Below are 17834 nucleotides of genomic sequence, written 5' to 3'. Positions count from 1 at the left end.
AGGCTGGTTCGAATGGCATACAAGCCACACGTATAAGTTCGAAATAAGTCGATTGAAATGAGTAAATCCCATTTAAGTGGATACTTAAAATGCCACAAATAGGCAAGTTTTGAAAGTAACCTTAGATGATTATAATCACTCTAAAATAAATTTGATATTAAATGAGGAAATCCATATTATGCGTTTGATGGAATTTACGCATTGTGTCGAGTGAGTCTTCTGACTCGTCAAGGTTGACAGTAGAATCATGGTGCGGAAAATCGACCAGTTCCTTAAATCAGGCATTTTGATAAACAGTGGGCAAAGAAAAAGGCTGAAAAGATTAAGAAGATATGGAAATTGAAATTGAAATGAAGAAATCAGATCAATTTACAAAAATATCAATGTTATTACATACATCACTATGCTCAGCGGACCAATGGCTTCATTCCCTCTGCCAAACCTGAAATATTAAACCATACACAAAATCCCCTAACTCTGCCTTCCAATCACTCAACAAACTGCATCAATCTTTACACCAACTATGGCTTCCGTGTCTCAACCTACCACACATTGAAATACAGAGAATTTGAGGTTCAAGAAAGATGAACTTCATCAAAGCACTTCTAAAGTATGGAGAACTGTAATGGGAAACGAGATGACAACATTTATTGGCAGTTTTTTTGGGGAAAAAAGAAATACAGACGACATACAAAAAAAATAACATTTGAGTATCAAGAAAACCAGTAGATATTAAATCACCACCATGGATTGAACCCATGACTTCTTAGAGTAATGAAATGAACTTTAGTCAGGTAAAATAAGATCTAGTGGACAATTGCAACACAAGCTAAGAAAACCTAACAAAGGACCAAAAAGCAAACCATTGATCTTTTCTAGCATCATAAATACCTTTAAGCATGTAAGACCTTAACAACTAATTCATCAGCAATTTTACTCTGAAGAGAAACCGTATGGCTCCTAGTCTTGTAAAAAAGTTATATAAGAAAATTAACCAAAGACAATGGCTTAAAACTTTTGAAATTAGCAGTAAAACAGATCTTCAAATAATGACTCTAACCAGCAAATGTACTAAGAAACTTCCCCTTTGTAGGATTTTTTTCCTTTTCCACTTTTTGAAGGAAAGGGGGGAAGGAAATATATCTATAGCTTCGATATACAACACAACAAAACAACCCTGCCCAAGATGTTAAATTACCAAACAACCTAAAAGCCTAAGCTTATGGTGAATTTAATGATATTTATACTTTAACAATCCTTTCATTTGTGAGGTTGCAAAATTGTTGAAAGTCCATTGAAGTATAAACCAATGATAAGTGGGGAAGAAATTACGTTAGTTCGATGAACACAACAGAACTTTTTGCTCTAAAACCATGTTCAATCATGAAACCAAACAACCTAAAAACTTAAGTGGGATGGGTTATGGTAAATTTAGTCATATTTATACTTTAATACATAAAAGCACGTAGCTTAAGATGAGAAAGAAATAAGAAAAACTACATCTCTACTCTCAAATGCCTTTTGTAAATGAAGCCCTCCAAAATTTATGACACAATACAGAAAACCCAACAAGGTAATACTGCAGTGAGAAACAAAATATGTCTTGGGACATCACACTATTCCATTCCATAGACTTTGGAGTCCGTCTGAAGCTTTACAAGCAAGGTGGGTAGAAATTGCCCCAATTCCCAACCAATCACATGGTTTTCTCCTAGCAACCCCATATTTCTTTTAAAGATGAGCATAAAAAATTATTCATACAATCAGAAAGCAGTAGGGCAGATAACCCCGAATGTGCAATGCCATCAATCAAAGAAACCAAAACCAACAACAACAACAACAAAAATGGTTAAATTCAACACCCAATTCAGCTCCAAGCATTTCAAACATGAACAAACAGAAATCATGATATAATTTTTTTTTTTTTTTTTTAAAAAAAACACCATAAATCCACACACACAAAATGTTATAAGCACTCCGCCAAACTACAATTGCAACAACTTTCTCTTCATCCTTGCCATTTAATCAAAAAGTTAAACCTCAAATAAACCAAATCCTCTTTAAAAACCAAAAAAACAAAGAAACCTAACGAGAACCCAAAACCCCAAAACCCCAAAATCCCAACTTTGAAACAAAAAGTAAGTAAGAATCCGAAAAACAAGAGCAAGAAAACAACAAATGCAGTCAATCGAAAGACAGAAAAAAGAAAAAGAAAAAGAAAAAGTAGTACCTTGGGGGTATGAAGCGGCGCTTAATAAAGTCCAAAGAAGTGGAGGAAACGGCATGATTGGATAGGAGTTGAGGTTGGAAAAGAGAGGAGAACATTTTGAACCCTAAAATATGACAGAGGGAAAGGAAATGAAAAGGGTAGAAGGGGATTCGAGGTTTAAGGAAAATGGGGATTGAAGAATCGGGGAAGAAGGGGGTGAGAGTGGGGTTGTTTTGTTACACCGCACGACCTCCTAGACAAAGCAACAGAGACAGGCAGACAGACGGAGGGCAATTGGCAATTGGCAATTGGTGTTGTTTTTTTCTTCATTCCTACGTGGCGGCTTCTTTTGCTTTCCCTTCCTTTTTAAATTAAATCCCCCGCTCTTTTTTTTTTTCCTTTTAAGACAAAACGCACCGTTTTTGCCCAAATTATAACCCCATCCATTACTAGAAAGTCACTTTTTTATAATCAGCATAACATCACCATGCAAATTGTGAAACCAAGCTAATGCAAAATGAAAATTTAAGCACTTAAATTTAAATAAATGGGGGACTCTTTTAACTCCTACGAATGAAAATTTGAGAGAAGTATTTTACTTTCATAATATTTGTTGGTAAAAAAAGTTTGGTCACTCGTGTAGTTAATAACTACAATGGGTATGATGAGTTGTGTGAAAGTTAGATTGTAAATGGTCATAACCAAAGCGTGTATATAAAGCCTAAATAAAAGAATCCCTAAGCCTTTGTATAAACTCAGTGGAGCTTTCTATTTTTCCCTCCCCATACAATCTTAATGTAACTCTTCATCAATCTATTATAAGTTTTTTTTTTAAACATTTTCCTTTGAGTTGTATGCTAATATACTCTTTTTTTTTTCCCTTTCTTTCTATCTTAGATCTTATCATCGTCAATCTCGAAATTAGAAATTTGATTATATATGTTAGTAAAAAAAAAAGTATTAATAATATTTTTCTTAAGACATGAAATTTTGAATATTTTAGATATTAGAACCTTTCGTTTATTGCTTTAACAACGTGATACATGAAAAGTCTTTTTATTTTTTAGGCTATGTTTTTGCCAATTATGATACTATTTCGTGTATGATGAATTTAATAGAACATTTGGATCGCTAGTCTCTTTCACGTATTATTGCCTTAGCTTACTTCCATCTTTATTTATTCCTATGAGCTTTTTTTTGCCATTGGCATGCCCCTCCATAAAAATTTTCTTTACCGGCTCCATTGATTTTGTTGAGCTTATTTTCGCATATGAGGGTCTTTCCAAACCTCCTACAATTAGTTTATCTTCTTTTTGGGCTAAAATTGATTTTTTTTTTATAATTTTAGAATGAAAATATAAAATATTATATTCAAAATGTATGTTCATTGGATTCATAGAATTTGATAACAGTTTATAAATACACACCATAATCAACAAATATAGGAACACATAGAATAAAATTCAAATTGACTACTAAACACAAACACGGAAACGAGGTTTATTTTATTTTATTTTTGAATGTTTTGATAGGAAAGGATGGTAAGTAATGATGAATAGATAGAAAGGTGTGGTGTTGGATGGTAACAGAACAGAGACAAGCAAACAAAGGAAGTGTACTTCTTCATTAACACACTAATTATTAAACAGACAAAAACTTATTTTGCTTTCTTCGATAAACTTCATCGATCGGACCACAACCGGCGACCTCATCGCCCATATGTCTCTACTTGCGGTGACACCCTTCTTATTCAACCTGACTTTGGCTGAAAACCTCACTTTCACACCCTTTTATCCCCACCCCAAAATGCATGCCCATATATTAACCCGATTACCCGATTACCCGTGCCCGAGTCCATGATTATTCTTTATTTTAAGCCTTCAACTCAACGCTGCTCGAGTTTGCCTAGTGCTGAAACATCGTCTCTTGTAGTTGTCTTCACTTATATCAACACATAAGACTTTGGTTTGATAATCTTTTAGTTGAATAAATGTTGATTGAATCTCACCTCAAATAGTACTTATCTATACTACTGTCATATTCTTATCTAGACTAACTTTTGTTTTATTAGAGCACACCACTTATTTGATAGAGTTCAATCGAGGATTATTGCATATAACGGAAGTTTAAGCGTGTGAAAGGTGTTTTTGTAGATAGAGGTGGAGTAAATATAACAAAGAGCAAGAGTTTGGTGAGAGGGAGGAAAAACTAGAAAACTAGGGTGAAGAGAACAGAGAGAGTTTGAAAGAGAGGAAGGGAAAGATAAGGCAGAGAGCAAAAACAAGATATTCAATGAAAACGAGAGCAATAGCAAGATGTTTACCAAGAACAAGAGCCATATAGTTAGTGAGAGGGAGAGATAGCAAACATAATAGATATTAGAAGTTAGTCATGTGGTGGTTTCCTATTTTCACCAATATTTTTCCAAACCACTCTATTTTAACACCTTAATCCTAATTCTCCACATTAGATTTTAAACTTAAAGGTTGAAAACGTTGAAAGCATAAAACTAGAATTTTGCTTTCACTATTTCTTCTATATGGATAATTCAATAAACAAATAATAAAAAATAATTTTTTTTTTTTTTAGAATGGGCTTCTCATTCCAATTCCCGTTATTGTAAATTAAACAATAGTCGACGAAGTCATAATCTTGAGAGATTGTTTGAGAACTACCCAATAAGTAGAAATCAATTTAATTGAGAAAGAAAATATCATATTAAATTACCGACTGACCCAAAAACTTAAGCTATTAAGTAAAAACAAATTGAATATTATCACTCAACATATATATAAATTAGAGAGAGATTAATCATTAAACACTTATTAAAGCTCATTTTTTCTAACTTGATTTCAAGTATTTATCATAAACAACATTATTTTATAAATTCATTGTTTCAAAATGTAATTGAGTGGTTGTCAAACCGTTAATTTTTTTCTTCTAAGTGATTTATGTTTTAAATTAAACGCTTTAAAATGTATTCCAAACTTGTGCACAACTCTAATATCAAAATATCCAATCTTTTCTTACATTTACCTCTTTTACCCATATCATTGAGTCATCTTTTGTAGTCATAGTTAGTCGTCCCTCGTGACTCATTAGAGATGTTTTTTCAATCATTTTTTCACACTTTTGTACCTTACATTTGTTTTGTGAAAACAAGAAACATAACAGTTTGTTTCCAAGTATTACACAATAGAGATTATGCTGAAGGTACTATTTTTAATTCTCAAATGAGTTATCATTGATTCCATGTTTAAGAACTTGTGAAATTATGGTTTATTATTCCATGATATGATGTATATGTCATCACTTAAAAGGGAAAAACGTTTGTTAATTTATTTATTAGGTGTTGTATACCTTTCCCTCTAAACTTAATTGATGAATGAAGAAGCCAAGCATATGCATTGCTTGTGGTGAAAGCATAATTTAGAGATCTTTCTCATTGAACCACTTCAACATAGCTGGTTTTTAAACACATGCAGATATTAAAGGTTTGATTCCATCCACAAATATTGTATTGAATTAAAATAATAGCAACAATAAATGTAGATAACTTTTAAAATAATAATAAAAAGGGAAAGAAAATGTGAAATCACCTCTACAACTTCTACCATAGCCATAGAAAGAATTTATTAGACACGATTCAATCTCAAAAGCAATTGATAACGAGAAGAGAAAACATTGTGAAACCGATTAGGATATGCTTGACTGTAAATCTAGATTTGTTTTCAAATTTATTGAGTTCACCAAATATATGTTTAGCAGACAGTTTTGTTGATGTTTTTCAAAACTATTTTCAAACTTCGTAATCAAACAGTACCATATTAGATAACAGATAACAGATAACGTATCCATCCCAAAGGTAATTATCAATGAAAGAAATAGCTCTTGTATCTAGGAAACATTATGAGATTCCCACAAAGTTTCATATCTTAACCCTATCTTTTTCATTCTAATTCTTTCCTTGCCGCAACAAATGTCAAATGATTCGCTTTCATCAGAAATTTACTCAAACACCTATGAATTTAGCTCCTCAATTAAGACTCAAGATGTAAACAACAAAACAATATAAATACTAAATTTAACTCAGTTGTTGGACTCCTCATAATAATACACATAATACACAAAAATAAAGTTACAATAGATCACATTAATTGTTCTTGCTAATATGAATACCTAAGGTTGCATATTCATGCACTGGAATAACCTCTCTTCCAAAATAAGAAGACAAAAAGAATAACCTATACAAAAGTACACATCTAAACAACGATGTTGAGAAAAGAATACATAAAATTTAATTGACATTAAGAACCAATAAATGTGAACAAATAAGCCAAGTTGCTCACCTTCCTGAAATGAAGCCTACTGTAGAATATGCACTCAGCTGAGGATTAAAATGATTCAGAAACGGTGTTCATCGTGGGAATCCTCTGCCGTTTCTCCACATATGATGAGGGAAACCAACCACCTTTGCCTTTACATTCTCCTTCTGACCATCCTGAAGGGCTCACCTGCACAAGGGTACCAATTTTCAGCCTACCAAATATTTAAGGAGCCGTTTAAGCTTCCAAATATAATAGTATTATAACCTACAATTAACTACAGTGTTACTATTTTAAATTTTTCTTTGTTACTGTATTTACTATTTCCTACTGATTCTTTCTCCTTTCAATCAACTCATACTAAAATAGTCCCCACCTCAAATACACGAGTTTTACTTTCCCTTGTATGCATAAAACTGGAGGACAGGGAATAGGTTGACTGTTCAAGACTACTTTTCATTTCCAAAATCACAAGGAACAAACAAATTAATCACAGGTCTGCATTTTAAGATTTAAAAAAAAATCATCTAATGTAAGTAGATTAACGAAGAAAAACAAAGATTTTCTTTCATTTTGTGCTCAATTAATGTTGTTGATTTTATCCAAAAGGAAAACAAAGATTTAATAGGCATTTCGTTCTTGTTGGAGTAAGATTTGTCTCGATCAGCGCGTCTCAACCAAAGATGATATCAGAATAGTACCGTTTCAGCTCAACACTTGCTGAATAGAATTTGCAGAACAAATATGTTGCCCTAACTTGACATCCCTTAGTAAATAGCATGGAATAAGCCAATAAGGGAAGATAACGAGTTCGCTATTCTGACAAAACAAATTGTATTCAAGTTCTTTCCTATCTAATTTATCTAAAGAACATCTTTGGCTGTCTTATTTCCATCTCAACAACAATAATATCACTTGTTATTACTTTTGTTGTTGGAAACCCTTTACTTTAGTTGGGTTGTTGTGGGCTTTGTTTTTTTTTGTATGTTCTTGTAATCTTTTATTTTTTATCAATAAAACCAGTTGTTTATGGAAAAAAAAACAAAAATGTTACTTGATATGTGAATCTTATAGCCCCCTCAGTTCTTACAACAAAAAGAGAAGGAAAAAAAACCTCAAAATCTATTTTTAACTCAGTTCTTCACGGCACTGACATAAAGAACCAAATCTAACCCATCTAAACGAGAGGAAAGTGAAAGCGTCAACGTTGTTTCGACAAACATATTATCCACCCTAATAATCAGAGAGAAGCTACATTGATGCAGAGACAAAGGGATCAGACTACTTATATGATAATTTTGAAGATTTTTTAAATATCTAAGCTTATCTATCCAGTACAACCACCAATCCATTATGCTCCTAGAACACAACAATTACTAGTCCCAATTGCTCAAAATTGGAAACGCAGACTCACAATCATTGACAACTTAATTAAGAACACCCTAACAACCTATAGTTCTGCACATTATATGCTGACTGAATTAAGATCCCTCAACTCCTAATTTGATTAAACTAGTTTTAGATCTTAGGAACTGGTGACCAACAGGAAGATGAAGTTTGAAACATAATTCTGTCACTGAATCACATGAATAGACAAAATGGTTTCTACAGGAAAAAAACAATTATGTCCTCTCTTAATAAATCTTTCTAGTCAAAGGTTATGAATGCAAACTTGAAAAGAAAAATTGAGAAATTGTCTCAAGAAAATAAAAAATACCTTTCGCACAACAACATAGTCACCAACTGACAAGCTCAGTTCTTTCTCTGATGCAGCATTAAAAGGATGCACCGCCTGTAGAAATCAGAAAAGATATACAAATTGTGAACAGTTGAGGAAACTGCATATCTAAGGGCCATTCTGGTAAAAAAAGAATTGAGGTTATATTAGGAAAAATGAGAGCTGGAGGTTCAGCAAAGGCTAACTCAAGTTAATCAATTACTAGAAAATTCCAATAAACCAGAACGAAGGGACAGATGTTGTTGATATAGCAAAATAGTAGTTATATTTCCACCAGACTTATTACCCAAATAGATGACTACAGAGCACATGCCAGCTCTTGTTTAAGAATATGGGACCAATTTGACTATGGAGCTACATGCTTATCCATAATGATTTTTGTTTCGCCTCAAACATTAACTTTGACATCTTATTTCTAATTTTCTCAATCAAAGTTAAAGGAATAATCGCATCATAGAAAGGCAGCTAACAGAACTAGACAAAGGATTTGACTCTGCCTCGCTAATCATATGATCCCAAACATAGTTGTTTGATAGTCAGGACTCAACACAAATTTAAAACAATCAAATCTCCCTCCCAAGAATAACTTCAATCATACTCTTAGTGGCTGTAAACTAGTAACTTCGAAAAGGCATGGTGGAACAATTCAAGAACCAAGCTCACATTAAAGGAACTAGATAATGAAGAAAGTGAGCCTAAATGGTGTAAAGTATCGATACAACATCAGACCCTACAAACAAATGGTGTTTCTCATTCACGTGGTAGGAGATAGAAAAAGTAGTTGAAAAAAAAAAAAAAGTGGATGGTTCAAACAGTCACACTAACGGTAAGTGCGAAACATACTTCAGCCAAAAAGAATGATGATTTCCCTGAGTGATTTTCTGATGAGATCACAGGGGGAGCTGACTCTTTTCGTTGTTTCTCTGTGACCATCTGAACAAAATCACAAAATAACGCATAAATTAATTAGTGTGGTAGATGTTGCAAAATTTTCAAGAGAAACTAACCTCTGCTTCAACTTCCCCAAGGATAGCAGCTACTCTAAGATGGTATGTCTTTTCACCTTCAACCTTCAAAATCAATAGCATCATAATTGATATCAAACTCATCGCAGTATTCCAGCCATAAACTTAACTAACCACTGTGTGCTTGGCATTACATTTTGTTTGATTAAAACCAAATCCAACCCACCATTGCAACTAGCCTCTGCAAAGTAAGTCTCTGTTGCTGAGCGTCAACAGCAGCTAACGCAGCTGAAGCTTCCTTCCCAAGAACTGCCATGTTTGCTTTAAGTTCCTGCATTTTTGCTTCTGAAGCATGTAACTTCGCAACATTTTCAGGGTTTGAAAATTCCCTTACACGTGCTCGTCGTCTGGAAATTTCTCCTGCCTGAATAATAATTGAGAAGACAGCACAATTTACAAACTTGTATATTATACAAGAACAGTCAAATGCAAAGGTCTATAGAAGGAAAAAAAATAATAACAATGAAAGGAACAATATCCACTTCTGCATACAACTGCGAATAAGATGAAAACTTTTAGTACCAGTGTTTCTGCTTCCTGTCTCATACGGCTATAACGTTGAGCAAGATGTCGGGCATCTTCTAGAGGAGGACCAGTAATCATTGCTCTTAAGGGATCTAAAATCTGAATTGTCAACAAGTTCCAAACTAAATTAATTGATAACCAATATACAAACTACACAAAAGAGGGGAAAATAAGGTAATCACGGAATGGTGCGTCATGAACGTGCAGTGTAAAATATGCTTAAATACTAAGTCAAACATGTCTTCTCAATGAAAATTAAGTTTTTTCACTAAAAAAGGCTAGGGAATCATGTAATAATTTCAATACAAAGAAACTTAAGAGTCTTTGTTATGTTACCTGAGTATAGTCTTTGTTTAAGTTTTAGATTGTATTTCCCCTTAGTTCTTTTTCTTTTAGTATAATTCTCTTGTACTTTGAGCTTTTGTCTCATTATCATTAATAGAGACATGTTTCCGTTTCAAAAAAATACAAAGGAACTTGGAGCATGTTTGGTAAAGAATTTGAAAACAGAAATTTGAAAAAAAGGATTCAATTAAAACATAGTTGTATTTTATATTTTCAGATATGTGTTTGGTTGCACATTCAAAAATTGGATTCTAGTTTTAAAAAATGTTTAAATGGGTTTCATACTATATATTTATAAATCAAAAAACCAATCTTACTTATCCACTAAGATTTAGTTGACAATAAGTTATTATTAATTTATTTATGAATATAGTTTATGTATAAAAATTTTGGTTAAATTGCAATCGTTTATTGTTTGGAGAAAGTTAGAGTATAGCCTATAGTTTGATAAAACTTCATATATAAACCTTATGATTTGACAACCTTCATAAATAGTTCCTACGAGCAAGATTAGTTTCTATGATTTTATCAAACCAAAAGGACTAAATTCTAGTTATAAATCATAGAGACTAAATTCTATCCTTTAAAAATCACAAGGAACCAAAATTCCACAAAATCTCACGAAGTTTAAAAAAATTCCTTAAAACATACTAAACAATAACTAGTCAAATAAAAAAAATCTCACACCGATAGATCTATCAAACTGTCACTGTGTGTTAACTGTCAAATACATTTTTTTATTTGACAGTTAACTGTATGTTAATTACAATAATAACTATTAAGATTGATTGTGTTCGTGATCTATCATTGTAAGTAAATAATCAAATAAAATTAAAACTATGGTTTCAACTTAAAATTTTTATTTTGATTTTAGTTAGTGAGAAAATTAGTGTAAAATTTGGATCAATGAGAGTATTTCTTAACTTTCTTTAAGCTCAAGAGTACTTTTGAAAATTTTCAATAGTTCAGGGGTATTTTTTAAACAAAACTTTAACGGTTTCCGTCCAAAACTAACAGTAAAGGTATTTTGGAACCCTTTTCAAAAGTTTAGGGGCATTTTTTTAACTTCTAAAAGTTTAGGGCTATTTTTTACCCATACATCAAAGTTGAAGGGCATTTTTTGTAATTGAGCCTATAATTTATAATACATTACATAATACATATTACATTAAAAAATGAATTGAGTTTACTTAAATGTTTTTATATGCATTTAATATAATTATGCTTTTTAAAATGTAAAATTCAAATTCTTAGAAGCAACGAAAACAGAATAAAAAATTTCAGAATTTGCCCGATTTGGATCATAGAATCCGAAAACAATTTTCAGAAATGGAATCCGAATTGTCTGCCAAACGCATATAACTCAAGTGAATCTAAAAACATAAAAAACAAAATCTAAATTCTCTACCAAACAGACCCTCAATATTCACCCAAAAGCTTAAGCTAGTGGATGTAATATCTAACATTCCCCTCACTTGTGGGCTTGAAAGACCCAACAAATGAAAATCAATATTAAACGGGGAGGAAACAACAACGTTGGGCCTTGGATATATGACATCTCAAAGCAACTTGCTCTGATACCTTCTTAAATCACCAATTCACCCAAAATAATGGTGAAGTTTAAGGTAAGGGTAAATATGTTGTAATATATAATATTCTCCCTCACTTGTGGGCTTGAAATATGAAGAAGGCCCAACAAGTGGAAATCGATATTAAATGGGGAGGAAACAAGAACACAGGGACTTGAACACAAAACATCCTATAGTCACCCATTCTGGTACCATCTTAAATCACCAATTCATCCAAAAAATTTAAGGTAGTGATAAGGGTAAATTTTATGTAATATCTAACAAATATCATAATAAGCATTTGTGTACAGTTAATCTTTGTTTTTTTTGTAACTGAACCATGTAGGCTGCTACAGCTGTAAGAGACCAGGGAAACCAAGAGTCATTAACCTTCACTATTATATACAATCAGTGGGAAATAGGCATTTTTCTGAAGAGAAAAGTTATGATTGCTCTTAAAAAGTTTTCCAATCTTTGCTTAGCATAGATATTTAGATAATTGTTGCGCAAACATGCTTTGGAGGATTTGGGCCATTACTAAGAATAGACAGTGTTGCTCAATGATGGAGGAAGTATTGTTTCATCTATGTTATGGGACAAGGAGAGTCCAGCAGATGCAACCTTTCTTGCTATCTTATTGACTTTTGGTTAAAGAAATTGGAGAAAATTTGTTTCTTTGTTTCGGAAACGCACCACATCTGGTGGGCTGATTCTTTTTTGTTTTGCTCATGTGCATTTTTCAATTTTCGTTATAAATCTTGGTTATTCAACTTCAATAAATTCTTTCTGGAAGTGTCACTGATGCCATTGATGATGAGTGGACCTAAACACCAAGGAGGTTTTCCTTATTAAAAAGCAACACATCCCTGAAGGAACAAATTAATTCTTCCAAAAGACAAGGAATTCACAAAAAGAAACAGTGGAAAAGCGATCCACCTGAGGAGCTGTAGGAATTTAACAAAACTGTTTCAGTTGTCTAAGAAAGCAATCCCAAAGGTACTATACAAAAACTTTGAAAAGCTCCACCAACAGAATGCCACAAATTTCACTGGGTTGTAACTTCTCATTCAGCTAATAAACCAATATCACATATATGGTGAAATGGTCCAAAAAATTGAAAATTTTGACATAAAAAAAGATGCCAGGGACATGAGGGATGCTTCTGAACGTTATCAGAGTGATCCCATTTCCATAGACTTGAGAGATTTAACTTTATAAGTGGAAGGGACGAACAGAAGACGTAATATTATTGCTGAAATTCTATTACCACCCTTAACTTGTCAACTTGGGCGGAAACAAAATTTTTTTAATTAAAATTAAGAGCACATTCAAAAAAATTGGAAAATGCAAAGATTCTATGCGACGATGCAACTTCAAACACAGGAGATTAAACAGCATTCACACCAACCTGTGAAGAAAAAAGCTTGATCAAGTCCTCCTGTTCCTTCTCCACATGCTTACGAGCATCACCATATATAGATGAAGCCTTTGCTAATATATTTTCGTTGATATTATTAGCTCCATAGTTGCAACAATCCTCAGATAACTTGTTACCTGACAAAAACAGGGATCAAATATGAAGGAAAGCATGAAAGAAGTTTTGGTTGACTTAATACAACTTTCCAACATAACAATGACCAATATATCAAGTCTAGTATTTTACACAGTCAAATATGTCTATTGTGCAAGGCAATCAAACCATAGCATCATTGCAGAACTTTTACCTGTCTCAATATGTCTATAACCTATGGCTATAAATGCTTCTCCAGCTTTAACAATATCTTTTTGGAAATCCTAAAGAAAGAAAGAAAGATATAAGTTATGTAAAGAAATCAATCTCAATGGAAGTGAAAACTCATGATACTAATGTAGAGAAAATAAATCCTTGTACAATGTGGCAATCCTTTTATTCCAGATAATTGATGATAAATATGTCACATCCAAAGAGCCGAACTGAAGTTTCTGAACAACCGAACAATGCCCTAAACATGTTCAAAATTTTAACTTACCAGAACACTTCTCTTCTAAAAAAACTGAAAATGGTTTCTATTAAATTCAGAAAAACATCAAAAGTGTCACATGTTACATTCAAGATCATCTGAGAACATAAACTTTGAAGTATATGATTTTTTTTTTGGACAGGAGAAACATGAATTTCATCGTGAGTGAAATTTACTAAAAAGGTGAATGATGAGAAGAGTTATAAAATAATTAGTATATATGAAGTTAATATTTTGGTTGTTAATTTAGATTAATTACTGCTTAGCTAGCATTTTAAAATTAATTTGTTAGTTTTCTTATTTCCTTGTAAGACTATTTAAAATACTAATTAATCTTAATTAACAGCTAAATAATATTAGATTCAAATATACTAATTTAGAATTCTCTTCATCAGTGATTTAAGGATAAACACAACTCCGCTTGTCTTTAAGTTGAGAAACACAATAAATTTCAAAAGGATGAGTAAATTTACCTCTGGAGAAAGATGTGAAAAGAACTAGCTCAAAAAAAAACCCAAGGTAGATTTTTTTTTGTCTGATACATAGTTCTAACCACCATGCGTTGGCCTAGTGCATGAAAGTCGTGTAAATAATAAAAGGTTAGAGGAAATGGTTTAAACCATGGTGACCACCCACCCTAGATTTAATTATCCAACAAGCTAACTTCCCAAGTGAAGTAGAATCAAGTGATTGTCTCATAACTATAGTCGAATTGCATCCAAGCTTACTAGAACACTCGAGGATATTTTTATAAATAGATAGACAAAGTTTTACAGCGGTCCATTTTGGTCACTAATGGTTTGATGACAGAGTCTGTACCTAGATCAAGTTTCATTTAGAGATTGTAAAATAGCCCTAGAAGCTACAGAAAAGATTCTGAGGATGATCAATGGTGAAATTGAGGGTAATATTTTTCTCAATATGATTTTAGAGAAAGTGATGCAGCTAATGCATTCCTTGCCTTGATCTCACCCTTGCATTTAAAATTATAATTTATATCTATATTTATGCTTCTACACTAATTATTTTTTTAAAAGTTACTTCTTTTTTAAAAGATAATGGTTCCCACAAATAAGGAGTTTTAAATTTTTGTTTTCGCTTTTAGCATGATAAAGTTTACTTCGACATATTTGCTAGCTTTTATAAATCATTTTCTCAAACTTGCCCTAATCCTAAAAATTGGAGGGAGACGAGGATCGACGTAAAAGTCAAAGGAAATATTTAAAGATTTGGAGATCATCCTGGCCCCATCCTAATTCACTTTCACTCTTGTCAATCCAATTGCCTTGTTTTATGCATTATATGACATATTATCATGGTTTGGATTGTAAGCAAACATGATGCAAGCTAATTAATCAAGTTAGTTCGATCTAAAAGCATACTACACCAAACTGGAGAAAAACCCATGTAGAGGTGCTCCCAGAGGTTTTAGACAGGTGAGCTCTCGTGTTTTCTCATCCCTGTAGTTTCCTATACGTACACATCGCAAATAGTCCATCCATGCCCAAGATACATAGCTTGCATCAAAGAAAGTATCATTTGTACATATGGGACCATAACAAAGATACTCGGATGCCTATCAACTTTATAACAAACCCTCCATTGTCCAAGGATCACATAAACCCATTGCACTCCACAGTTCCCAGATCTCTACTTCACTTTAATTATACCAGTAACATCATTAAAAGAGGAGTTCGCATATGATTAAAACCATGTTCACAGTAGCTCAACCAACGATTGAAAGTAAATAAACGATATGTTTTATAACATAGAGGCAATAATTCTACTGGCACTTATAAACATGGTTAAGAAAGAGAGTGTGACATGTTACCCTTCCTGCACGAGTTGATCTATAAAATTTCTCTAGTTGCTGATGTCTCTGCATCTCAACCTCATCTATCACCATCACATCTGAACTCTCATAGCCGGACCCACCAAATTGCTTTATTACAGCCTGAATAACAAAAAAAAAGTAGTTTTTCTTTTCATTTTAGAGTTCATATTCTTTGCTATTCTTTCCATAAAGCAATTATGAAACGTGGGAAGATGATTGAGTTCCAAAAAGTAAATGTCTTTTGCCCAGCTAAATTAAATATGTAAGAACCTTATAAGGAAGGAATCACCATTGTTTCAAGTTCTTTTGAGTTTTGACCACTATAAACCAAATAAACAAACTTCAGAACATTTGTTAATTTGTTCGGTTGCCTAATGGTAGTCATATCTTCCTAACTTGAAAAATATTTTACCATTGTCCATCCAGTATGCTTAATTTCAAAACCAAAAACAGTTCAAAACCACACTGCATTGAATGACATACGGACATGAAAAAACATGTCAATCATTTGAATCTAACTAAGCCAACCAAATAATGGGACGAAAACAGACAGACTTCTCAGCTTGGAATCAGCATGCTTGCCTCGTTAAGTTCAAATATAGCAAAATAAGTTTACAAAATTAATAATTTGAACAGCCATTACCATACAGGAAAGATGAAAGATCAAAAAGGGAAAATAAAAATTCAGCATCTTACAACAGTTGCTTATAATAACGGACAATTCAATCGATCAAGTTAAAGCTTATAACAGAATGCTAACTACACTGAAAAGAAAACAGTACCACTAAGATAACTCATTGACTTTTACTTTCCTCTCCTTTACCAGGGAAAATAACAATATCAATCACACTGGCCTTTCTTCCTCCGACGAAAAATTGAAGCATAAAACAGATTTGGATCTTAACCCATAAGAATGGAAACTGAAATACAAGGGAATTCTCAAATCACCTGCTGTTGCTTGGCAACTTGAACCTTGAGCTTGCTGGCTTGCTTTCTAAGAGCATCCATAGCGAAATTCCCCGGAGCCTCGCCCTCTCGGAATCAGAAGCGGAGAAATTCAACAAGGAGAACGCGAATACCGGTGGAAACTATGGGTTCAAATCTCGGTGGTTCGTCGCTCGTCAAAGATCTACGAGTACGAGACTTCCCACCCAGCTAGCTCTGGACTGGACCTTTGCTCTTGCTGAGCTTTAATCGGCTGGACCATATTCTATGATAACACCTTTTCCTTGCCTCATCACCGTCTGATTTTTTTATATGCATTAAATAATCGGACGGGTAACACTAAAATAAAGTTCCAATCTAGATTTATATCAATTTATAGACTAAGCTTTTCGGTTGGTATAATTTAAACTTTAAACTCATCATTGTAACAATTTAAACTTTCAATTTTATGAACGGTAATAATTTAAATTTTAATCTATAATAAATATATCAGTTCGGACAATGAACTTTTTAACTTATACCAATTTAAATTATTTATTATATTTTGTTTTGATGCATTTTGTAAAATTCAACTATTTAAACGGATACATTTATCAAAATTCATAATTTAAATAGATACAAACTTCAAATTCGAGAGTTTAAATTAATATCATTATTAGTTTAGAGTCTAATACAATTACTTCATATCCTAAATTAATACAATCTTATAGTTTGTGGATATAAATTGATATTTTCTCTATATAATTTTAAATTGATGTGTTATTTAATATGATATCATTGCAAATTGATTCAAGAAGTTAAGTGCATTTCAATCTTGTTTTGTTCAATAAATTTTTAAGGGGCACTTGCAAATGTAGCAAAATTAGTTTTAGAAATTAGACTCATATACACTACTTTTGAATTTGCAAAAATGACAAAATTCAAATCCAGCCCACATTTGAAAAATGCAAAATTACAAACATACCCTCTAGAATTATAAATATTTTCACACATCATTTGATATGTTGTTGATACACTTGATGTGTTTTTTATATACTTGTTATGCTTGTTGATACACTCGATGAATTAAATAACACTTGATACACATAATTGGTTATTGTTGTTCCATTTGTTAAACTTTTCAAATACACTCAATTAATTAAATACATTGATGCACTAAGTATAATATTTTTATTATATCATCGATACATTTATTAAAGGGGAACTTGAAAAATGACAAAACAAGTTATAATAATTAAGTGCATAACACATATACTTTATTATTTGCGAAAATGACAAAAACGAAGATTAACTCACACATCAAAAGGTAAAATGTCACAA

General features: G+C 32.4%; 1 protein-coding gene and 1 long non-coding RNA gene across 2 annotated transcripts; both read right to left on the bottom strand.

Moving 5' to 3' along the window:
• Nucleotides 1–314: 314 nt before the first annotated feature.
• On the bottom strand, nucleotides 315–2566 carry LOC105435863. The gene is made up of 2 exons (XR_969819.2): nucleotides 2231–2566; nucleotides 315–542 (listed from the first exon to the last, which is right to left on the bottom strand). It is a non-coding gene; the product is annotated as an uncharacterized LOC105435863 (long non-coding RNA).
• A 3698-nt stretch (nucleotides 2567–6264) lies between these two features.
• Nucleotides 6265–16797, bottom strand: LOC101214418 (SH3 domain-containing protein 3). The gene is made up of 10 exons (XM_011659183.2): nucleotides 16518–16797; nucleotides 15567–15689; nucleotides 13460–13529; nucleotides 13144–13289; nucleotides 9820–9921; nucleotides 9464–9661; nucleotides 9280–9342; nucleotides 9116–9205; nucleotides 8252–8326; nucleotides 6265–6723 (listed from the first exon to the last, which is right to left on the bottom strand). Exons 1-10 carry the CDS (start codon nucleotides 16575–16577, stop codon nucleotides 6604–6606), a joined length of 1047 nt encoding a protein of 348 aa, XP_011657485.1. The 5' UTR covers nucleotides 16578–16797; the 3' UTR covers nucleotides 6265–6603.
• Nucleotides 16798–17834: the final 1037 nt, after the last annotated feature.

Source organism: Cucumis sativus, chromosome 1 (assembly GCF_000004075.3).
Source record: "Cucumis sativus cultivar 9930 chromosome 1, Cucumber_9930_V3, whole genome shotgun sequence".
Lineage (NCBI taxonomy): Eukaryota > Viridiplantae > Streptophyta > Magnoliopsida > Cucurbitales > Cucurbitaceae > Cucumis > Cucumis sativus.
Note: the sequence above shows the minus strand (reverse complement) of the source record. Positions and strands in the feature narration are given on the sequence as shown.